A 25,920-nucleotide genomic window follows, 5' to 3' on the forward strand; every position below is an offset into this window, starting at 1 on the left:
CGCAGCAGCGTCCTGTGGAAAATTATCACTGGAGACTATTATTAGCACAATATCTAAAATAAACTGTTCACATTTGAAGGAAAATGTTAATACTGGAATAACCGATCAGCAGCTGCACCAAACACACGCACTATCATGCATAAATCTATTTTTTTTTAGAACAGTAATTCTATTTTACATTTTAGGTTAAACAAGGTAATTACATAATAATATGATATGCTATAAAAACTGGGTTTATCGGTAAACTTCTATTATCAAGATGCCTAAAGATACAAAAACACAGCAACCTTCATAAACCCACAAAGTAACATTTGTGTTTTCTTGTTGGAGTTGCACAAGTGTTGAGATCATGATTCCTTGGTGGACAGTCTTTTTAATTTTAACCTAAAAATAACCTGAGATATTAATCACAATCACACAAGTCCCTCTAATGTTGTGGGGAAAGCAGAATTAGAAAGCAGTGGTATTATAATCACGTTTTAACCCAATTTCATCTATTTGCCACTATGACTTACACTTGTCCATCAGTACCTGTCACAGTGACTTCTCTTATAGGCTAAAGTGACAGTGCAGTGAGGGTGGTGTGTATGTCAGCATTTCAGTGAGTGGATAAATAATTAACCACGTGTATGTGTGTATGTGTGTGTGTGTGCTTCTTCCTGAAGCCTGACACCTGTTTCTATAAGCACTTGGAGTGTTTATCTCTACCTAAGAGTGAGTACAATACAGACTAGGAGGGGGTTCGTGGCAGCGATAAAGTAGTCTGAGGTTGCTTTTGTTGCTTTTGCCAATTTGAAACTTAATACTGAAACAGGCCTGTTGTTGCTAGAGTAATGAAGATTAAAGCATTGCTGTAGCTTCTTTATAATAGTACTATAGGATCCTTATCATACATTTCCAGGGACTGTATACCACATAAAAACAAAACATAGCTTATCATGTGGCTGCAAATCAGATTATTCCAAATGTTATGGTAAGTAACAACATTTTAAGCCCACTTAAAGTCATTACAAATCTATATGCACGTTGTAATCAGGTTGTCACAACCAAGACCGAACATGATTAAAGAGACTTATACATTTTTAAGAAATTTGGTGGTTGTTAAGTTAAAATATAGGCCTTTTTCTTAACTCAACGTGCTAGCTTTTCCCAAAGCTTCTTCCCAGATGAAGATTGTGAGATGCAGTTGAAATCGCTGGAAAAATCTGGTAAGTGAGCCTTGATGATCTGAATATTGATTCTAAATCCTTTTTACACTAACTTGTATAATAATAGTATTTTATTTATTATATTTTAGAAACAAAAACGGTTCAATTTAAAGATATTAAATATCGACACAAAGCTGTCTCCATGACAGCAGAGCAAATTCCACAAAATGTAGTTGAAAGCCTTGAAAAAGATAGTAAGTGGACTTTGAGTTAAGATTTTATTTATGAAAGAACCGTAAATGTTTTTCAAGACAGTTGCTGTTTTCCTCCAAGAGAAACAATGTTGTACAATAAATTGGGTCTTTTCTGAAATTAAAAGCTCATTGAGCAGGCCTAAGTGCCAAAATAGTGGATAGTGGACCAAATTAATCTGGTGAGTGAGCAAGGATTACATTATTAAGTCTTACTCAAGGACACTACAATGGACATTAGAGACAAAACAGACAGTGTAATTATATAGGAATAGTATATGAATGAGAAATACAACTTTTGTGTTGTTCTGCAGAAACATAACGATCCACTAGAGGCCGCTAACAGCCCTTCTAAAGCTTGAACTCCAGGGTTCAAGCTTGAACTCCAGGGTTCAAGCTTTAGGGGTGTTTACGGTCACAGTCCCCTCACAGCCAATTACTAAAGAGAATTCTGTATTTGGATTAAGTGGTACCATACTGTGTCATATCTCATTACTGCTTGTTTTCATTGTGTCTTGTTTGTTAGTGCCACAAAAACACAGATATGTGATATGATACAGTATACATCCACACAGATACAAAACATTCAGAAAGTCTTCAGACCCCTTCACTTTGTTCACATTTTGTTGTTGCAGCCTTATGCTAAAATAAAAAAAAAACATTTCCCTCATCAATCAGGTCAAAGGAACTGCCTGCAGAGCTCAGAGGCAGGATTGTGTCGAGGCACAGATCCAGGGAGGGCTAGAAATAAAACTTCTGCTGCACTGAAGGTCCCCAAGAGCACAGTTTGACAATGAGTTTGTCCTTCAGTCTGAGTCTACGGATCTTCATTTACTATTTTCTGGTTACTTGATTGCACAAATGCGTTCCCTCACTCTGAAAGGATTAGATTAAATGAAGTTCAAGTCTATAATAGTGTTACTTTTCTTCATAAAAACTTGTAGACCTCTGTCCTTCCTGCATGGCATACATGTACATTTAAAAAAAGCAGCTCTTCAAATATTGATCTGTTTGTCTTTACATTAAACAGCATGAGGGGCAATGCTCCCCTCTATAGTCCTCTGTCAATATTTAGGGAACACACTGCACTGAAATCAAGGTTTAACTTGATTGAGGTACAATAACATGCTCTTAAAATTGTTTTAATGTGTAACATGTGCATTGTCAATCTTTAAAACATAAGGACACTATCATAATCTGCACAGTCTTCTTCAGCCACATGTAATGTTTTCCATACTTGAGTCTGAACAGCTGGTTTGTTTTCCCGTTGACATGTTTAGGTGATTCAAGATAGTGGCACCACAACACTGGAGACACATCTGGACCAGCATTGACATAATTTGACGTAATTACCCTGAAAACAATGCATAAAAATAACACCACTGCTGCTGGTGGTGTTTTTCTTTATTTAGACATCATTTCCCAGAAATACTGTGGCTTCTTGTCATAGAGCACATGTTCTCTTTCTTAGTTGAAAAACGCTTTTAGATCAAAACAAGGACCTGGAATAAAACCCTTTGTCACCAATGTGAATGGGTCAACACAAGGTACTCAACCTGACTTCACCGCTTTAAAACCTGCACGCTCTCAAACCTTTCTATGGTTAATGCTTTATATTTGGACTAAATCATTTAAAGTTAAAGGACTTCAGTCAATCTTAAGTTATCTTAGTAGCTCATTTAACACTACTCTGCTTTTGTATAAACAGTATTTTGGAGGGTTACTATGAAAAGTAAGTAGATATTGGCGGTGACTTCTACTGTATTCTACTTAGTTATTAATAATCAATATTTTTACATTGACAGTGGATCAACTGTGAAATGTGTTGTTCATAGAATCTACTGAGAATTATTGCCTGACGCAGCAGTTCCCCTTAGCTCCACTCTTTTCACTCTCACTGTTCTCTTTAACCTTTTTTTCAGCAGCAGCAGACAGCTGTTTTCAGGGACGAATCGATAACAGAAGCTCTAACCCTAACCGGCAGACCGTGGTCTTGTGCACCACGTACAGTATAATTCAAAGTTTTTTGTACATGTTACATGCTTTTCTACATGCTTGGAAAATACATCATGGCTGCATCATGTGGGCATGCTGATAAACTGATAAGCTGTAAAACCTGTATCTTGCTTATCGTATTTGCACTACTTCACCTTTTATTGCGCTGCGGTGATAGTGGCTATGCTGAGCAGAGGTTTCTAGATGTAGAGTGATAAGAGTGTTAAGTGAAAGAATGCATTACTTCAATACATGTCACTAATGTTTCTGCCTGAAGGTAATACACAAAAGAGTTGAATGATTACAAATAGTTGTGGTTATTTATGTCATCGGTGATAATTAGTAAAATGCTTACTGGACCTCAAATCAATGTTATGTCATATGCTAGGGGTTGGTCTGAAAATGGCATTGACTCCTGTCAGCATGTAGGAATGAACAGCACATTTGAATTTACACTGAAGACTGACTGAATATGATGAAACTTTTTATTAGAAGCTGTGAGACTAACATTTATCAGCCTAATAGTCATCTGGCAACACCGAGCCACAGTCTTTGACGTCATTTATTAATTTGATGACTTATTAGACTTAAATGGACTTCCAAAATTCATGAGCTTGTCTGCTATTAAAATGTTAAATTTCTGATACTTTCACATTTGCCCTATAGTCACATCTTGCAGCCCAAGCGTTGCCTCGGTTCCAGACTTGTTATCTCATGCTCAGCTGTCACCCTTGCCCCTGGTGACAGTCGCCGCTCCAGATTACACCAGTAATGTATTATTATGTATTATTTTAACAATCCTCTACTAGTGATCTGTTTTTATTTAAATGCTCTTCTCTAGTGAAAAAATAAACCAAAATAAATGTGTGACACAAGTATTGTAAATGTGAAATAATATGATACATGATAAATATTATAATTTATGTATGTAAGTCTGAAATATTACTGTGAACATTAACAATGCAGCTGAACATTTACTTTCAAAATAATGTATTTGTGTACAAATACATTTTCAAATGGTTGATTTTTAAAGAACTGACTGCCAAAAGATCTTCTACATTTTGCACCTCTTCACTTTTTATTGTGCTGTGTTGATAGTGGCAGGACTGAGTAGACCTTCATAGAAATTCCTCAGACAAAACAAATCATTTGAATCTTGGACTCTGTGAATTTATGATGGCTATTTTTCACTGTTTCATAATTTTCACAGACTAAATGACTATGCGCAAAAATAACAGTCAATCATCACTAGACCATTATCAATCATGACTAACAGTCGTCAACAAGTTGACAATCTGACCCATGAGTATTAAGTAGTCATTATTACATCATTACATGAGTACTCATGAGTATTATTATAGTACATATTAACACCTGTAAGAACCACCTCTGTGCTGGTTCCTGCTACACTATGTCTCCAGGCATGTCTCCTGTCATTTGGTATGGTCCGCATGGCATGAGTTAGAATAACTTTGATGACTTTGGAGCTTTCATCTAGTTCCATCATTGGGTCAAAATTTCAGTTGCTGTTTGTGTTTCATTCACTCCTGTATCACTCCTTTTATATTTTTATCCTCACATAGTTACTGTGGAGGCGTAGAGTGAGTGAAGCTTCCAGATGTCCAACAAAGGTTGAAAACAGCACAATTTTGCATTAAAAGTCCTCAATGTATGTACAGTATGTATGTTTAACGACATAACATGCTGTGCCTGTACATCATAAACACTGAGCTATGGGACTTTCAACTAGGAAGGTGGCTCATTTCTGTGTGTGTGTGTGCATCTGCTTACATACAAAACAGGCAATAGGCAACATGTAACATTTCTACACTTAATTTTTGTTTGTAAAGCTGTAAATAATTGAATGGTTAACAGTACTGATCAAATCAATCCCTGGAACAATATCAAAAGTATACAAAAAGTTATTTTTTCAATAATAATGTCTCCTGCACAATAGTTTTTTAACTGACAGTACACATAACTTTATGAAGAAAATATTCACAAGGTCAGAAACTTTCCCAATGTAAAGTTTCTTCTCCCAAACTATGGTTGGTAGTTTTAATGCACTGACTTTTGGATTAATGCTCACATTTATTATCTCAGACAAGGCTGCTATGCACAGGCATACTTCTGCAATAAAGATAATGTAGCTTTCAATTCTGTTGACCATCTATGCATGTATTATGTGTACGCGCTGCTGTACGTGATAAAATTCATACAATGGTTCTGTCAGTGATGCTTTTATTAGGTAGGTCTTAAGTATTATCTGTCAGTTCCTGATAAAGCTGAAGAACAATATGACAATGAGTGAACATGGCTGTCTATGATATAGCGATACCCTGTGCATGACTTCATTGTGTCTGGACTTTCAGCCAATGTTTGCTCAATCAGATTGACTAACAGGTCAGTAAACTGTGGTAGCATGTATTCTAAACTGCATTATGCAGCTAACATCATTGCAGATTTCTTTTTAATGAGATCCAATCTACAGTTTATGAATATCAAATACAGGACTGCACATTAAGCATATTGCATATATTGCATATTCAGTGAACACAATGCAACATACAAATATGCATATTGCAATAGCATAGGGCACTCAAGACTGTAAAATGGGCTACACATAGATTACTTCTGCCACTACTGAAAGGGAAACAATATTGGACATCCAACTAAAAATTAATGTTTGTTTTTTTTTCCATAAAGTTATTAACCAAACTGGAAAGGTTACATAAAACATCTGTAGCTCAAAGGGCATGTGGAGACTGCAGTTGTAACATTAGTGATACTTCTGAATTGTATGCTACTTAGCAGTTAAAACATCTTGTTTTCAATCAACCTAAAGGGGCACGTCACTCTGCTGCTCACTGACCCCCACTGGCTACTCATGGCCACCTGAATCAAATTCAAGTCACAAATGCTTGCAAGTGACTTCTGGGTCTGCACCCATCTACTTGAACACAATTATACAGGGTTATGCTCCTTCTCAGCCGCTACTTAAACACGCCAAACTCACATTTACTGCACACTTCTTTACCTGATCTTGCTCTTTGTATTTATTGAACAGATTTAGTACTTAGTACTTACTAGTGCGAGTGTCACTTGTAAGTTGCTTTGGATAAAATCATATGCCAAATGAATAAATGTAAATTTAATTTTTCATCAGATCTAAGATGGGAAAACCTACAGCTCACAAAAAAGTTGAACATTCTGTGGTAATTTTTGTTTGTTGAATTTTAAGATAAAATCAATAGATGTAAAGTAATTTATATAAAATTAAATTACACTCTTGTTTACATTTGGATCATGAATTGTGCCTTCTAGGCTAATGAACATGTGACCAGTTTTATTCAAATTATTCTCACAAAGATGTTAGTCTTAAGAAGACATTAGTAGTTGTGCTTTTTCAAGATTTACCATTACTCTTTTTGGCATTTCACTCTTTGTTGATGGAGATAGTACAGACACAGATGGGCAGAGACAGGGTAATGACATGTCCTACCTACAGTGTTTTGTTCTTTTTGCATCTGAGAAGATGCATTTGAGCATCTTTTTCAAATTGCAGTGAGGTACACAATGTGGCAGAGGCATATGGCTGGATGCACATGGCAAACCTTTAAATAAAATGGGTCTATAAGGAATCCATAACCTCACAGGTTATATTTTGCGATGGTTTGCAATGATAATAATCAGTCATTATGTGATATTTTTCTAACTGAATCATTTTGACAATCTTGGTTAAAGTTGCAGCACAGAAAGCTTGATGACAAGCTTTGCAGATTGGGTAAACTACTTAGCACAACAATCCATACTGTAGGGTTGAGAAATGTACAGATAACTACAGATAACTACTGATTACACAGAGCAAGGCATACATGTGATAATGTCTGCACTGCTGTATCTGTATATAAGTCTGGTTAAATAAAGCATATAATAAAAATAATTTAAAACTTGTTGTGTGCTTGTTGTGTACTTTTCAGACTAAAATTTCAGACTAAAATTTAAATAAATATTAAAGTAGAACAGTACTTATGAGCAATCTCAGTTGATTAAACAGCTGACCTTTACACCAAACGATCGATTTGGCAAGAGTGCCTACAACTGCCCTGCTGGGGGACTGTACATGTGTGTCTCCTGTGGTGAGGGTCACAGAGTTTAGAATCACCCTCATCAGCCTCATCGGGTGGACAACAGCAGAAGGACTGTATGCCATCCTTTAATTTCTTTTGACTTAAAATACTGTAACAAGACCAAAATTGGCCTGATCATCAGCTGATTGTGGCTTGTTGTGTTTCTTCACCGTTTTTATTTCTTTTCTTATTTCTCATTCTCTCTATCTTCATCCTCTGATTTTATTTTTCATCTACAGCCATTGCCAGATTTCACCAGCTTGTGAAAAAAAGGGGGTAATCAATAGAGTGAGTATTTAAAATCCCCACTGAAAAAAATGTTGTTTTTAAAATGAAAACCTCTGCATTAATATGAAATTACAAAAAGAAATAAGAGTCATGCATAAGAGTCTAAACTATCTAAATTGCAAATGAAACACAAGTGTCCAGAGGCTTAAGCTCCCTTTGGACTCTATCTGTGTACATGTCTGTCAGTGCAAACACTGTCAGTATCTGGCAAACTTCTAAAAAGGTGCTGATGGGGATATATTGCAACAGGCTATTACACAACATTCAGATGTAGTTATGTGATTGATTTACAAAAGAACAAAAGAAAGAATTTCAGAAGTTTAAGCAGTCTTTAAAACCTGCACGCTCTCAAACCTTTCTATGGTTAATGCTTTATATTTGGACTAAATCATTTAAAGTTAAAGGCCTTCAGTTATCAGTGTTTTGTACCTGCCAAAAACATGGCTGCATTCCCAAGTTAAACAGCAGATCAAACTTTGCATCAACCTTTGAATCTTTGAAGATTAAAGTTCATCATCAAAACCCATATTGAAGTTTGGTAAATGTTTTTCTCTGTTTTCATTTTGGCTTGTGGCAGTGGAAGCAGAACGACAAGCATCTGACTCTATTACAAGGTACTATATTGTAAGTTGTATATCTAGGATTATTTGAAGTGCAAATATTAGTCACAGTCACATTTAAAATGCTGAGTATAGCCCTAATGTGTGTAGTAATGTCTTTAATGAATGTACTTAAAGATATCATTAAATGAATGTTAAATTATCCAAAATTGTAACTGCAGATGATAAAAGCAGCCTTTTGGCACATGTAAAATGATGTTCATTAATGTGAACTGTGCCTGTTAAATAAACCAGTAAATAAATGACCAAACCAACACTAAAGGAAGCATCCAGCATTTACATAAAAGAGGAAATGTTGCCTTTAGGTGTCCCTTTGTCTTTTTTTCCCAGTTGATATCATCAACAGATAAAGCAGCTGATAAGTTAATCATCCTTTTCACATCTAGAGGGACTTTGTGTTCGGAGCATGCCTTGATCACTCAGTGTTCACTAATGAGTGTCTGTCACTGACCTAATTCACACTGCAGCTGTAGGCCAGTCAACTTTATTGATTGATTCTGCATTATCATAGCAGCACTTCGAGAATATTAACCTCTCTCATTACGGGCATTTAAAACCTTGTGACCTAAGTTAAGTCCATGTAACATATTTTACCTTGATTTTAAAATCAAGACAAGCTCCTCTACTCTAACAGTTTGTCATATGAATATTCACAATGATTAAGAGTAAATCACAATTCCATTTAAATAAATGGCTTATTAATTTACCTGCAAGTGTAACTCTTTACTGACAACTGGGCAAAACCAAGAAATAACCAGAAAAACAACTGCTCTTCATGGACATCTGAATTATATTAGAGGTTTCAAAGTATAATAAAACAACTAGCATCTGATAAGACTAAACTTTAATGTGCTTTTAATGAATTCAAATGACTTATCCAAAGTCATGAATGCAAATCAACATAAAATGCATTTTTATTGCAATTTAAAATAAGACATTTTGAATATTTAACACCAGTGACCAGTTTTGTAAGCCTGTGCTTTGAGAGAGAGAAGTATCATTTCAAACCTTTTCCCTTTGTCCCTCCACACAGGAGGGTGGGGTGGACTTTGAGCGTTCAAACCACTGTCTGTGCCTCCCAATCCCCTGACAGAGCCCAGCTGTGGGTATAAAAGCCTTGAGTTGAAGCTGAGACATCAGTCTCGTCTGAGTACTCGCTAACTTGAAGGGAGAGAGCTTCAACAAACCCGTCATGGGGGACTCAAAGCTCTGCCTTTTGCTGCTCCTTAGTACATCTGCCTTGGCTTGTGAGTAGTTCTGAAAAAACACTACATATTTTAACAGTACAAGTTATTTTTTAGTTTATCTCACTGTTTTGCTATAAATGATTTAATCATATACTTCCTAAATTGTGTGTTTTTACAAACCTTTAAAAGTATATTATCACACATTTTAAGATAACATGTATAACTTTGTTAAAGAAAAAAAGTTACATTTTATCTACACTTGTGTAAAGCCATGCAATAATAATTTTACACATATGAATATTGTAGCCATGGTGCATTTAATTTAATTTAATTCTACAGTCATTCAGATTGTTTTCTGTTGCATAGTTAATAAAAACCTAAATTATCTGACTTTATTCTGAACAGTTGCCCAAGATGAAGATCAGCCAGCCTGCCTGTGTAAGTTACTACTTGCTGTGATCAAAATTTAAACTCATAAACAGGGTTGATCTTTGTGTTGACATCCAGTCTACATATTTACAATGCTTTTGTGGGAGTAAATGGATTGCTTTTACAAACAAAATCTCTTCTCTCTTGTAATCATTGATTTTGTTTTCTAGTGGCCAAAAGGTACAAGACTTTACACAAGTATGAATACCAATATGAAGCTGAATCTTTGAATGCCATCAACGGAGCTTCACCGCTCAAGAACGGACCCAGGGCCTTTTGCATGGTATGAGAAACATTTTCACAATCATCCTATTCCATGTGTCTGTTTGTTTGTTTGTTTGTTTGTTTGCTTGTTTGTTTTCTCAGACCGTGAGAGAAATAAAACTACTACCTTTTCTCACAGGTTGAAATTGAAGTGCCTCAGACTTGCAGTTTCATCGTCCGCACCACTGGCTGTAGCCTGAGTGAGGTGGTCGACATGGACGCAGAGGGCAACCCTGTGTTCAGACCTGCACCTGGCTCTGACGCCTTTGCTGCTGAAATGGAAATGTATGTTACTTCATGAAAATCACTGCTGTGAAATATTATCTACATTGAAATTTTATCCTCAATCTGGTATTTTTGGAGGTATTGCAGAAATAATTAAATTTAAATATCTCACATTTTCCTTTAGGTATCCTCTGAAGGTTGTGGTTGAGGGTGTGTACGATGTTAAACTGTACCCTGAGGATGGTGAGACAACAACCATCCTGAACATCAAGAGGGGTATCATCTCTGCCCTGGCTGTACCTCTGGTGGAGGAAGACAAGAACAAGAATATGGTACATTGATTTACAGAGAAAATGCTCAAAATCCCTAATCATGACAAATATTTCAGTTCCACTGTCAAATTTAATCATACTATGGTATTTACTGAAAAGAATGCAATGGATTTCTATAGTACATCATACACATATATTTTTTCCTCTAATCATCTGTAACATCTTCATTTTAGCCCACTATCCATGGCAAGTGCAAGACCTATTACACCATAAACGCGAGAGAGGACATTGCTACTGACATCAGCCTGAACAGGGATCTGTCCAGATGTGACAAATTTGTCCCAATGAGAGATTACACCAGCCCCCTGGCACTTATCTCTGGCATGGTAAGACATTGAACAAACTTGGTTTTAAGTGGCATGTTTAAACTTCAAATCAACAGAGTTCATTGAAGAAAAAAAAAACCTGCTTTATGACAACCTTTAAATTAGTGCTGTATCCTGTCTCAAATCAAAAATCACCTGGTACACAACCATAGTAATGTAATTTTATGATTGTGAGAGCAACCACTGTAACTTGTGTAAATAAGAAAAAAAGACTTATGGTTATCTGAAATAACAATAGTGCAAAGGTACAATTTCATATAATCTACGACACTGACATCATTATTTGTTTGTTTTCAGCACTACCCTCTTGCTCAGCTGGTCAGAAGCTCCCAGACCTGCAACTACAAATTCGACAATGAGAAGAAACACATGACCTCTGGCTCCTGCACTGAGAACCACATCCTCATTCCCTTCTCACACAAGTAAGTCACGCCGTACAACAGACCCTATAAAATGCTCCATTATGCATGTGTATCTTATACAAGGGATGTGTGATATTTTTAACCCCTTGTTATTTTCCAACAGGGGAGAATATGGAGTTACCAATGTTGGGAAGCAAGAGCTGACTCTGGTTCAGGTTTCTCCTCACAACGACAGAGTCTTTGATCACAGTAAGCTCCTTTGTTTAGTTTGTATTGTTTTGATTTGAAGTTGATTGTTTTAAAATGGTCATTAAAGGTAACTCATTATAACCATGTTACTTATGCATCATAGGTGACATTGTCAAGGGTCTTCACATGGAGGCTGTTGAGGACAAGAGTGCTGTCCAGGATAAAGATGCAGGTCTGAACCTCCTAAGAGAACTGGCCAATCTGCCCGAGACCGAGGGTGAGAGGAGGGCCCACCTCTTCCACAAGCTTGTCACCATGTTCCGTGGAATGAAGGCCGAGACCCTGAGTCCCGCTATTCCTGAGGCTATTGCTGTGTCCCGTGTCCTGACCTACCAGGTTCTGGCGCAGTGTGGAACCCCTGAGTGCAGCAGTGCTATCATGCAGATTCTCAGGACTTTAGAAAGCTCTTCACTCGAGGTTGATGCTGCTGTTTTTGCTTTGGGACTCATGTCCAATCCCTCTGCCCTCCTGATCAATGACATGCTTGAGATGGCCAAATACAAGTCCAGCAAGCCCATCATGTATGCCCTGAGCAATGTTATCAAGAGGTGAGTGAAGTAAAACCACACTTGATTCCACACAGAAGAATAGCTGAATAATGTTTTAGCTCAACTTATTTTTTCTCCATTTTCTCTTCTATAGGTTTTACAAAGCTGAAGGAAAACTGATCCCTGAGATTCACGCTGTGGCTGAGTTCATGGCTGCCCAGCTGGGTGATTGTTCTGGTGACAAGGACAACACTTTCATGACACTGAGGGTAGGTTTCTAAGCCTGTGGTTCAAAATGGAAATGAATGACAAGATTAATAAACAGAAGCACATACTTTGACTCTATGTAAAGTATACAACCAAAATTACAAAATTCCTATTTTCATGATTTGTATTTTCTGTTAAAGTGTTAATTCTGTATGTTTGGGTATGTATTAGTTATGCACTTCAGTCCCTTAGACACTGTTAATTGACAAAAGCACACTGACCTTGGATTTTTCAGCATTAAATACATTTAAAAAATACTTAAAAACTACAAATACTGTTTCATACTCATACTTGACATCCAAGAATGCGGTAAAGAAGAGTCCATTGTTTAGTGGTCATTTAACCCAAATGAAGGAAAGGTCATTCATTACACCCAGACTGAGGAGAGAAACAATGAAGAAATGAATGCTCAGTAGAAACTGCCATTTGGTATAATAAAAGGCAAGGAAAGCATAATATACATTTGAAAGGGGGGTTGTTTGAGGAAATGTGTTACAACTGCCAGTTAAATAAAAAAAGACTTCACTGCAATGACCTCTTAAAGCAAGTCTGAATTTAGATTCTGACCAATGAGGATTATGATTACTTTTGATTCCAGGTAATTGGAAACATGGCTCCAGCTGTGGTACCTGCTAGTCCTGCACTAAGATCTGCTGTGATTCAGTGTGTGAACCAACCTGCAGCTTCCCTGGCTGTGCAGCAGGCTGCCATCCAAGTGTACAGGCTGACTCCCGTCCCTGAGGAGGCAAGTCGGAGTACTTTATTGGTTTAACAACTTCTTTGGATCATTATTTCTAATGTTACTGATACTGATTTTATCCACCTCTTTTGATCACAGAGCAGAGAGGTTCTCATGCAAGTGCTTTTGGACAGCACCAGCCCCGTGCAAAAGCGTATTGCTGCCTACCTGGTACTTATGAAGGACCCCCAGCCACATGAAGTGGCCCAGCTGGCTAATGCCTTGACCAATGAGCAGGACAAACAAGTCAAGAGCTTTGTCATCTCCCACATTACTAACATTTTGTCCTCAACGGAGCCTGAGACCCAAAGGTAAGTGAAAAGCGAATGCAGCTTTAAATTTATGTGTTTTAATTTGTTGTTTCACCTGATACGCTAAATGGTGAGTACAGGTGTCCTGATTTGAGCACCATCTGGTTTAACTGTAACATTTCTTTTTTGGCTTTCCCACAGCCTGAGACAGAGGATTCATGAGGCCCTGCAGGGTAATGAGATTGGGCCCATTATGGACCCCATCAAGTTCTCTCGCAACTACAAAATTGGATCTGTAGAGGGCAACATGATATTTGAGGGTACCAGCTATCTGCCCAAGGAGCTCATGCTTGAAATGACTCTGAAAGCATTTGGCTATGAAATTGACATGATGGAGGTAAACATTCTGAGATAAGTAATCCAAATTGTGCTTTGAAACCATTTTTAAATTTAGTTGTTACTGAAAAAATGGTTACCTTCACAGATCGGTATGGAGGGCAAAGGATTTGAGCCAACTGTTGAGGCCCTGTTTGGAGAGAATGGCTTCTTCCCTGACACTGCCCTGAAGACAATGTACTTTGTCTCTGATAACATGCCACTCAGAGTCAATGAGATCCTGCAGAATATGCTGCCTGCTATGAAGAAGGACAGGATGAAGAGACAGGTATTCAGATAAATCTGTTTTGCATATTTTACATGGATTAAATATCTTACTTTGTAATCATGAGGCTGGATTTTTACAAATGGACATGAATTTAGTAACACAGTATGGACATTTATATGCATAGGCATCCCAGAACTTGATGAGGGAGATTGGACGCAACCTCAACAAACTGGTGAGGGAACTGAATGCTGCACAGTCTCCTGAGGCAATGGTTTATCTGAGACTTCTGGGAAATGAGCTGGGATATCTGAGGAGCAATGAAATGGAGGAGATGGCGTACTCTGCTGCCATGATGATTGACAGCATGTTCAAGATGTTCCCTAGTGATGTAAGTAAAATCCAGTTATTTTCTTTACAAATGTTTGACATATTTAGTCATTTATTATTGTTTATTATTGAGTTACATCCGTGTTTTATGTTTTTTTCCTGTCACAGCTAATGAAGGCTTTGATGACTAATGCTGACAACACAATCTTTGCCCATTACATCTTCATGGACAATGAATTCTTCCTGCCTACTGTAACTGGTGTTCCTCTGAGGATTGCACTGTCTGGTACTTTCACCCCTGGTATCAAGGGTGGAATTAAGATTGCTCGTGACATGGTAATTATCCATAAATGTGTTTAAATACTACCTATAAATTTTCTGTTGCGCAGCATCAACACAACTGTTGACGTTTCTCCATGTTTCTAAACAGAGCGAAGTTACCTTCATGCCCTCCGCTGGCATTGAGTTTGTAACTCAGGTTGGCTCCCACATCCCTGAATATGTCAATTCTGGATTAGAGATGCACACCAACATTTTCCATGAGAGTGGGCTCAGTGCCAAGATCTCCATGGGACGTGAAAATGTCAAGCTGACCATCCCTGCACCAATGAGGCCTACAAAGCTCATCAAAATGACGTAAGCCTTAGTAGAATTTTCAGATATTATGAAAGCAGAGGCTTCTTTGGACCACTGGTTGTAATGCAACTGTTAATTAGCTAACCTAAGGTACAAATTGGACAACAGTATTTGACGACCAACAATAATATAGTAGCAAAGTTTGTATGTAGTTGAAGTGCAAAGTTTTTTTTGTCTGTGTGATCAACCTTTCTGCATTTAAATAATAGAAATCAGCCAAAGTCAGATTTTAACTTTGTTACATTTAGAAACACCCTGGTGGCAGTAACTGGATCAGAGGTGAGGACCATTCCCCCTATGGTGATGGACAAGGTGGATGTTAATGAGTGCACTCCCGTCTTCGCTGGAATGAAATATTGCACAGCTCTGCAGTACATTGATGCTTTCTCTCAAGAGACAGCCCCCTACTTCCCCTTCACTGGAGACAGCAAGTGAGTGAGAGTTTCTAAACCACGGGCAAATAGTAGTCTCTCAAATAAAATTATTTAACTGAGAAATATCAAATTAATCTTAATAGATTTGCTATGGAGCTCCACCCTACTGGTGAAGTCACTGAGTACACAGCCACTGTTGCCTACGAGCTCCTCAGGGAGGGAGACGAGGGACGGCAGAAGGTTGACTCTGTGAAGTTCATTCTGAGGGCTGAAGGTACAGTACAATGCTGAAAATCTTTCCATCTCATTATTAGCACAATTTGGAACCACTCACACAGTGGAGTTTTGTGATATTAATCTCTTGGTTGGCCAACAACAGGTGTAGATCCCACTGAAGCCAGGGCAATCATGAAATATAACAGAAGGAAGAATGTGATCACTGCTGACATCCAGATCCCTGACTACGATGTGGAGGCTGGACTCAGGCTGGGTGTTGTTGATGGAAACACCAAGGGCAAAGGAACTCACTCAGTCTCTCTGGACTTCATAAATAAGAATATACCTCAGCTCTCCCTGGTTGGCCGTGCCAAGTAAGAAATCCTCATGACAAAACATTAATGTCACCCTAATCATCAAGATGACACTTACTAACTGATACATCTTTCAGTCTGAAGGCCATGAAGGAAGGTATGCTGCAAGTCCAGCTTCTTGTCCCATCAATCAATACCGATGCCACTGTCACAGCTAACATGAAGCGTGATGAAGAATTGGAAATGGAGCTAAAGAGTGAAATCAAGTTCATGGACGCCACCTCTGAGCAGAAAATTGCATTGAAATATGGTAATGTGTTTTACCCTTTTTCATAATATTACATAACAATTAATTTCATAGTCAATGGAATGGAAACATGTAACACCATAAGAAACATGGTTAAACTTTGGGACCCAAGTATGCGGCCCAAAACAAGTCACCTGACACTGTTGGCCATATAAAGGTAACTCCATTTGAGGGGAGACTTAATGAGACAGAATGACAATTTTAAACATTTATGATATCAGTCATAAAAGTCAAACCTTTTCATTGCAAACCTTCCATTTTGATTGAGAAAAAATGCAAAATTTCATTGTGTATCATTTATCTCTCTTGTTGCAGATTCCAAGGAGATTGAGGTTGAGCTCAAGTCTAATGTGAACACTGAGACCACCATCTTGCCAAACGCTGAAATATTTCAGAATTATGGCAACGAGCTTCTTGACATGCAGGTTGGGCAGACCGACATGAAAGTCCGTCACATCTTCAAGAAGTTTGTGGAGGTATGAGTCTTGGATTTAATGGTTCAGGTTATCTTTGTTAAAACTTGAAGCCTACAAAAAACATTGCTTGTCTTGTTGTAGGCAGCAAACAACTACATGGAAAAATATGGTGCCGAGTTCCCTTACATTCAGAACTTCAGACTACCTGATATGCCTGAGATTTCCCTGCCAGAGACACTGTTCCTGAATACGTAAGTGTGATGAACTCCATGGTAAACCAGTAAATTATCAAAGTATTTTTAAAACAAAACATTTATGCATTTTACTTTTGTCATTTTAACAGTGAGGCAAAGGCTATTTACTACTTCAACAATGAGCGCTTCACCATCGTTATCCCTCTCCCTCTTGGAGGAAAGTCAACAGAGGAGCTTAACTTCCCACCAGCTTTGACCACACCTAGCATGTCTCTACCCCAGTTTGGACTGGATATTGTCTCCATGGAGATCCCCATCCCAGAGCTTGTTGTCCCTGAGAGCTTTACTCTGTCTATTCCTCTTTTTGGCAAAGCTGAAGTTTACGCTCTGATGAGGAGCAACCTGTATGACATGGAGGCCTCAATGGCCGCTGGCAAAGATGTTGTGGAAACTCCAAGCTACTCAGCGAAGTTTGATGTGAAAGGAACCTCCCCACTTGAAATCCTTTCAATAAAGATTGAAGGTATTTCAGAGTAATTATTATTAATGGATTTCTTATATCTTTAATACATCAATCACATCCATGTTAGTCTTAATACACAGTTAAAATTATGTGTTGTTCACTCTTGGTGGAACAGTTTTTGGTCACAGTTTTCTGATCCTATGACTTAATTTCAATCACAATGCTTAAGTGATTTCCAATAAAACTACACAGAACTAGTTGACTTTGCATATTTCTGTTAGGTATATTGTAAATGAGCAAATTAATCACACTGTATCTTTTTTTCTTTTTGTGTTTTATTCAGGCTCAGGAATGTTGTCCACCACTGATTCCATTAAGGCCCAGTTGAAGAGCTTTTTGGCCCATAAATTCATTGAAGCCAGTGTTAGTATCACTGAGGATGTAACCATCACTGACAAAATCCATTTGAGATCAAACAGCAAGATTGAAGCCACAAGTCCGTTTGGTCTCAATTTTGCACTAGAGCACACGGGTATGGCAGGAATCAATACTGAAGAAATCTCTGCAGATAACAACTTTGAGGGAATGTTCAAGGCTGGACTTATGTACGGCAAGACCACTTCGACCCAGTCAGTTACCATCTTCCCATTCAGGCCAGTGGCAAAGATTGATTCTATTGTTCAGTTTGACTCCACAATTGTTAGGGGCCAAAACACATTTACAGCATCCCTTGCCAATGGTGAATTCTCAGTTGTATCCAACACCAATGCCTTTGAAGATGTCTTGACACATGTTGTTGAGCTTTACTTCAAAGACAGTAAGCTGTCACTAAAATGTGATGCAAATGCACTTGCTCTTGGCATGAAGATCCGCAACCAAGCTGAAGCCTCTGCTGGTGCCGGTGAAGTCGTCATGAGGATGGAGACAAATGCAGACCACTCTGAAAACCGGGTTTACTCTCTGCTGACTGCCTCTCTTGATGCCAATGGTTTGGCTGTAAACAGTGATGCCTCAATGAAGCTTCTTGAGAATGAGGCTAATCACAAGGCAACTCTAAGGATGAACAAGGACGGGTTGACCACAAGTGGAACAACCACCCTGCAGAGCCCCCTGTCCCTAGAAAACACTTTCAATGCTGGGCTTGACACTTCAAGAGCTACTTTATCCATTACCAACAAGGCTGCAATGCAGAACATCAAGGTTGACAATGCCAACAATCTCATCATTACTCTTTCTAGCCTTGACTTTAACTCAAAGGCTGAAGCCATAGCAAGTGAGTATGCCACTTATGCTCATGATATCACCATCGACCTGAAACCCTACACTGCTTCTGCAAATGTTAACAACAACCTGAAAGTTCTGGCTGCCAACTTCATTAATGAGGCTCAGCTGCAGGCAGAGTTTTACAAGATGGACCTGACTGGAAGCCTAAAAGCTATCTATGGCGAGCAAGAGATCAAACACACCTATCAGGTAAATTATGCCGATATGACTGCTATTGCAAAGTGCAGCACCACTGGAAAACTCTTGGGAACTCACATGAACCACAACACCGAGCTTGAAGTTGTCGGTCTTGCTGCCAGGATCACCAACGATGCCCGTTTCAACTCACAGGCAATGCGCTTTGATCACACCATCCGTTGCAGCATTGTTCCTTTTGATTTCAACCTTGATGCCATCTTTAATGCTGATGGAGACATCACCATGTATGGAAAGCACAGTGCCCAGCTCTATGGCAAGTTCCTCCTTAAAGCACAACCCCTGGCTTTTGCTAGTTCACATGAGTGCAGAGCATCAGTCACACAGCTTCTAGATAATGGTTTTTCCCTTGAGACAACATTTGACAACAAGATGGACACTGTTCTGTCATTCCAAGAGCAGAAGACCAGTTTTAGAATGAAGTCCAAAATGAATGAGCATGCCTTTAATCAGGACATGAGTGTTTACAATACTGCTGAGAGAACTGGAATTGAGCTTTCTGGCACCATTCTCACAAGCGTCCTCAACACAGACTCCACAGACAACCAGGAATTCACCATCTCTGGCTTCCTCAAGTATGACAAGAACACAGACAGTCATATAATTCAGATCCCTCTAATTAAAACTCTTCCTGTCCTCTTGGAAAGCATGAAGGGCTTTGTTGTGCGTATTGCAGAAGCACTGCAAAACTACATCAACAATGAGGAGATAATGACTAAACTTGAGGCTCTCCCCCAGCATATAAATGGCTTAATTTCTCAACTCAATATAGAAGGCAAGATAAATCAACTGAACCAGTATTTCAATGATTTCACCCAAGAATATGCCATCACCATGGAGGATGTGGAGGCCTCTTTGAGAATCCTGGAGGTTACAGTTAAAAAACTGCTGGCTGATCTCACCGTTTACATCCAACACTTTGCTGGTATGATGAAGGAGATTATTATTAGCGGCACCCTCCCTGAAACCCTCATTCAGAATATCCAGCAACAGCTGAATGCCTTGACTGAAGATTATGACATCAAGTCTATGGTTATATATGTGATTGATACCATAAGAGAAATGGTCCAGCAGATTGACTTGGAAAAACTGAAGGACAGCAGCATTGCATTCCTGTATGACATCGATGCCAAGTATGAAATTAAGGCTAAACTTCAAACAATCATGAGTGATATGAAAGGAGTAATTGAGACCTTTGACATGCAGACATTTGCTGCAGAGATGAAGAGCTTCATTTCATCTATCAATTTCAAAGCTCACATTGAGGAACTAGTTAGTCAGATTCCCACAGACATTCTCACTGATATAACACATTATATTAGGAAAATGATAGAGGACCTTGACATCCTAGGTAAGATCAACACATTCTATGCCAAGATGAGAGAGATGATTGTAAAGTTTGAGGCTGACAAAAAGGTTCAAGCTGTCTTGGAAAAGGCTGTGGAGCTCATCAAGAAGTTCAGAATTGAGGAAACCATCAGTGCTGTAGTCAAGATGGTGAGGGATGCAGACATACCTACCAAATTCATGCAAGTCTTCGAGAGTGCTATCAACTACTTGAAATCAACTGAGGTCAAGGATATAATTCAACATCTGAATGTGTACATTGAAACTATTGTGCAAAGGCTTAACTCACTGAATTACAATGACTTTGTGGATTATGCCAATCAAATTATTGCGGAGTACACATCTTACCTGAATCATCTGATCAAGGCTCTTGAAATCCCCCAGAAACTTGAGGCAACAAGAAATTTTGTCAATGTTGTCTTATCCTCTGTTAGAGACTTAATGGAACAGCTGAGAGAAATCAAAATTGCAGAAATTATAAAATCTGTAAAGGATATCATTGACGAGGTTGTGCTGGATAACCTCAAGAGATCTGCTGAATTTGTAAAACGGGAAATTACAAATCTGGATGTCAAATTTGTGACTGAGTTTTATCTGGAATCAGTGAGACAGTACTACATGAGTGCAATAAACATCATCACTGATATGTTCTCCGGTATGGTTAACATCATAAAGACGGTGGCACCTGAGCAAAAAATCATCAGTGAGATTCAGCAGATCATCAATGGCCTGATTATGGAACTGAAGAAAGCCGAGTTGACCATGCCATCCTTCATCATTCCTTTCACTGATCTTCTTATGCCTTCCATGACATTCAGCATGGACAAGCTCGAACAGTTTGAAATCCCAACACAGATGGACATCCCTGAATTCACCATTCTAGGCTTCTACAATGTAAAAGCCACTACAATTTCCATTGATGAGATCAAGCAGAGAATCATTGAACTTATTGATTTTATTGTAAACTTTGACATCAAAATGCCTGATGTGGATGCTTTCTTTGGAGACCTGACCATGAGCTACCTTCCCACTATGGCTGACATAACCTTCCCAGAAATCACTCTTCCTGAGATGTCATTCCCTTCCATCCCCCAAGTTCCCGTAGAAAAGCTTGTCAAGTCTCTTCAGGTTCCTGAGATCAAACTACCAACCATTCCAAGTGAGATCATGGTCCCATGCTTTGGTAAAATCTATGGTGAGATCAAATTCCTCACTCCCATCTACACCGTCAAGACGTCTGCTGAGTTCCAAAACTCCACTGAGAATGAAATGACACCTAAGTTCACTGGAGCCCTTACCTCCCAGGCCACATCTCCAAGTTTTGAATTTCTTAATTACAAACTTGAGTCCACTGCCCGTATTGCAATCCCAAAAATGAGTCGTGTTGTTGTAGCTGAAACTCTGAAGTTCCAGCATCTGGCTCTTCGAGTTGAACATCAGGCATCTGTAACTCTCTATGGCCTATCAGGCCAGGCCCAAGCCAAGACTGCAGTTAAGGTTGCCACTATACCTTACACTGCTGACTTTATGAACACAGCCTTTATTGCTATGGAAGGAGGAATGTCTGCTTCTCTTGATACAACTTACACTCATGTAGTGGACCTGCCAATTTTCAATGTCAGAAGTGAGGCCACTGTTACCCAGAAATCAATCGCTCGCCAAGAAGGCCTCACTTTCACCCTAACAGTTGAAAATTCAGGCACTGGCAAGGTTAATGCTGATGATGGCACCCACAAGAGCAAGTTGAATTTGTCACTCACTCCCAGCATTATCACTCTAACTTTCTATGGTGACACAGACTCTACCATCTTAAAGATGAAACAGCAAATTGTTGTTGAATCTGGCACCTTTACCTACTTCAAGTTCAATATGCGCAATGAGGCAGAAGCACCAGTCATTAAGAACAGTATTCTAGTGGCATCTGGACACGCCAACCTTTATGATTTGAAGGTTGAGCTGAAAGCAACCCATGACACAGAACTTTATGGTGCAGTCAGTGGAGTCCTGTCCAATGGAATCAACATTGTAGTCCGTCCTGTTGAGTTTGTCTTCGAATTCCAAAACAAAGGAAATGCCAAGGTCAACATTTTTGAAACTCTGACTGCTAAGATAGATTTGCAGAATGATTACTCAGCCATCTTGAAACCCGATAGCCAACAGATGAACACAGTAGCTCTAGCTCGCCTTAATCAGTACAAAATATTCTACAACTTCACTGTTGACAACAATGAAAATGAGGCTGGCATCTTCGTTGCTTTTGATGGTGAGGCCAATGTTGACTTCCTGACATTCCCCATCAGCATTCCTGAGATTGATCTGCCTTTTGTTGACTTCCATACTCCAGCTATTAGTAATCTGAATTTGTATGAGCAGACTGGACTGAAGAACATTTTAACTACCACTGAGCAGACTGTTGATGTAGATGCCAAGATTGTTTACCAAAAAAGCCAGAGTGCTCCGCTTGTTGATATGATGGGTCTGATCCAGATTCCCTCTGTGGGTAACCTGATCACAGAACTGTCCTTCAAGTCTGCCATTATCAATCTGAATGTCAATGCTCAACTGTATACTGAGGATGACCTTGTGTTCCGTCTGGGAGCTACCACAGCCTCTGTGTTTGAGAGTCTACAAGCCAAACTTGATGGCACCACCAGCCTGACCACCAAGAGAGGAATCAAGTTGGCCAATTCCCTGTCCCTTGAAAATCGTCACATTGAAGGCACTCATGACAGCACCATCAGTATGAGTACTGAAACATTTGAACCTACAGTCTCTGTGGCTACTAATGCAAAGATTGCCTTGCCTATACTCCGTCTGGAAGCAAATCAATATTTGGTTGCAGACACCAAAACCAAAGCAAATGCTGTCTCCACCTTGAGGATGAAGGCTGATTTCAACATCCCTATGATCAAGGCTATTGGAAAGGCTGAGGCTGACCACAGTCTGAAGCTGGAGGGAACCTTTGAGTACATTTCCATGGAGTCATCCACCAAAGCAAACATTGATGGCACTGCACTTGAGGACTATCTCGTTGTGGGAGTCCTGGATAATGAGGTTAATCTGTACCTGAATAATAATGGCCTACGCTCCACCTCCAAGATTATTGCCGATGCCAAGCTTAACTATGGCACCAACAAACTCATTGGCTTGGACGTAAATGAGAATCTTGCTGTTGATGCTTCCCTGAGCCATGTGTATGCAGTGCTGAAATATACTGGCAACAATGAGGCAAACCTGTTCAATTTCAACACCATTGGGAAACATATTGCCCAGGTAACCATTGACTTTACACCAATGTCTTCCTTGACTGCGGATATTGAGATTGATATCTCTCAGCCAAGCAGCCTGGGTGAACTCACCATCTTTGAGAAAACTGTTGCTGATGTAACAGCTGCCAAACAGAAGATCTCTACCAATGCCAAGTTTGTGAGCCCACTGTACACCACAAACCTTGCAGCTGTAGTAGAGGGCAACGCTCCTGTCTTCATAGTCACCTTTAAGTCCTCTGCAACCTCTGTCATTGTCTTCTTGGAATATGACATGGATGGTAAGTTGAATAAACACATTTATCTGTTTTTTGTGGAAAACAATGTTGAGCACTTAATTTTAAGAAAACAATTTCTTTCAATAGCGTCAACTACTGCAAACTTCGAGAACGAAGCTCTGAACATGATTAGCAAAGTTGTCCTGACACATAGTGACCTGAGCATGGATGTCAATCACATCATTACCCAGGCCTTGAGGTAACATCCACTGTTTGAATTAAAATACACAATATGTTGATAATTGGTTCTCGAGGTTATAATAATTAACTCCTTTTTTTTCATATTTTAGGAGAAAGCGCCAGGCTGATGACAGGTAAATTTTCAAACTACTCTTTTTCTTGATTCTCATCTTTACCGTTTATTCAGTGTGTACAAATTAAATTCCTTAATATTGAATATAAGGTTGAGAATTAGTCAGGATTTTTCATTTGAAATGTTGTCTCTTCCAGTGTTTCTCACCACACCCTGAATGTGGACATAACCAGTCCTACTTTCACCGATGTGAATCTCCGGTATGCTGCTCGAAGAGATGGCATCAGTGCCTCAGTATCAACCCCTTCCACTGGCTTCCTGGGCCTTCAATTCAATGGCAGAGTCCCATCTGAGATTAGTGCAAGAGTCTATGGTCGTTATCCTGTAAGTATCATTAACATGATCTTTTTTTAAACAATGGAAAATTAAATACAAATATCTAAATATATCTAAAATAATGTTTTATTTTCTTCTGTTCAACAGTCTATCCCAGACTCTGATGTTGACATATTGGTCATCAGATCATCTTCAAGGGATGCTAATAAGATGAACTTGCAGATTGCCTACAATATGGAGGCACCAAAAGTAATGCTGAATGAGCTCAAGATGAAAATCCCCTCCATCATCTCTACATTCAAAATGTTTATGGACAAGTACCAGATCACAAGGAACATGGACGAGTTAAAAAACTCTGTTGTTACCCGCATCACCGAGGCCTATAATGCTGCAATCAGTTATGACAGTCAAATGAGCCAGTTGTCAATCTTCTTCAGGAACATCATTGTCGAATACCAGAAGACTGTCCAGGTCTTCCTGGATGCAGTCATCAAGGTCTTGAGGGAGACCCGGTTCAAACTGCCTAGTTCTGATGAGATGACCACTCTGCCTGAGGTCCTGAAGAAGCTGACCAGCAGCATTGCAGCTATGCTAGATGTAATCACCAACATCATCTATGAAAATATGGAAGTCTACTATAATGCCTTTTTTGAGAAGATCAGCAGCATGAAACTACGCATGCCAATTGGTGATGCGATCAATGGAGCCCAGACCATGGATCAGGTCAAAACAAGCTTCAGGAAAATGTTTGATGAACTGGTGGACTTTGTGAAAAATATGGAGAGTCTTGACACAATGTTAGTAAAGATAGGTGAGACCCTAAAGGCTATTGTTGAGAAATCACAGGAGTTTGTTGACTCTGTCCAATCTGACTATTTAGATGCATTGTTCATTAACATCAATATCATCTATCTTGAACTTGTCACAGTCATAAAGAATGTTATTGACCAGAGCTCTGCCTTAAATATGGAACAGCTCAGCAATGCATTTGAGTACATTATGGACATGTTCATTTATGTAGTTGACCAGTTCAATAACACTGCTTATGGTTTCCTGCAGCAAGCTTCAGAGGAGGCACAAACCTATATGAAAGTTAGTCAAGGAAGGCTTGAGCTTGACCTTCTGTTTCCCTTCCAACAATGAGGAACCCTCTCAGAGGCATAAGTCCATATGAAAGACTACCATCTGTTCAGAACACATGCTTGGAAGGAGTATGGACAATTAGCTCTTTAACCATATTTATAACAATGAATTTAACAGAAACACCTGTTGTATCGTTTTAATGTAGATGGTTTATTGTGTACAAACACTGAACATGTTACATTTTACTGAAACTCACTTTCCTGCAAGAGTAAAAAAAACTCAATAAAATACAACAACGCAGTCTATAATTGTCTTCTGTTTCATGATGTTTTGTTTGAAATTCACATCCAAACTTCTTATAAATAAGAGCAACTGTTAAATCAAACTACACAAGAGTCAATATCATGGTGTTACAGTGCATGAATCTCACAGAATAAACTGAGAATTTGCAAAATTGACCAATTAGCTGATTCATT

General features: G+C 38.9%; 1 protein-coding gene across 1 annotated transcript; it reads left to right on the forward strand.

The window, feature by feature from the left end:
* Positions 1 to 9,624: 9,624 nt before the first annotated feature.
* LOC111236873 (apolipoprotein B-100-like) lies at positions 9,625 to 25,749 on the forward strand. Its single transcript, XM_022765770.1, has 29 exons — positions 9,625 to 9,679; positions 10,025 to 10,057; positions 10,219 to 10,331; positions 10,452 to 10,597; positions 10,722 to 10,869; positions 11,043 to 11,195; positions 11,493 to 11,617; positions 11,721 to 11,806; positions 11,910 to 12,354; positions 12,449 to 12,563; positions 13,160 to 13,306; positions 13,400 to 13,611; positions 13,753 to 13,948; positions 14,036 to 14,215; positions 14,340 to 14,543; positions 14,651 to 14,818; positions 14,913 to 15,118; positions 15,367 to 15,549; positions 15,636 to 15,766; positions 15,872 to 16,082; positions 16,160 to 16,332; positions 16,645 to 16,805; positions 16,887 to 16,996; positions 17,089 to 17,462; positions 17,746 to 23,775; positions 23,860 to 23,971; positions 24,063 to 24,086; positions 24,223 to 24,409; positions 24,509 to 25,749. The coding sequence occupies exons 1-29, from the start codon at positions 9,625 to 9,627 to the stop codon at positions 25,502 to 25,504; spliced, it is 11,424 nt and encodes a 3,807-aa protein (XP_022621491.1). The 3' UTR covers positions 25,505 to 25,749.
* The last annotated feature ends 171 nt before the right edge of the window (positions 25,750 to 25,920 follow it).

This window comes from Seriola dumerili, unplaced genomic scaffold (assembly GCF_002260705.1).
Source record: "Seriola dumerili isolate Sdu_G_001 unplaced genomic scaffold, Sdu_1.0 BDQW01000025.1, whole genome shotgun sequence".
Taxonomy (NCBI): domain Eukaryota; kingdom Metazoa; phylum Chordata; class Actinopteri; order Carangiformes; family Carangidae; genus Seriola; species Seriola dumerili.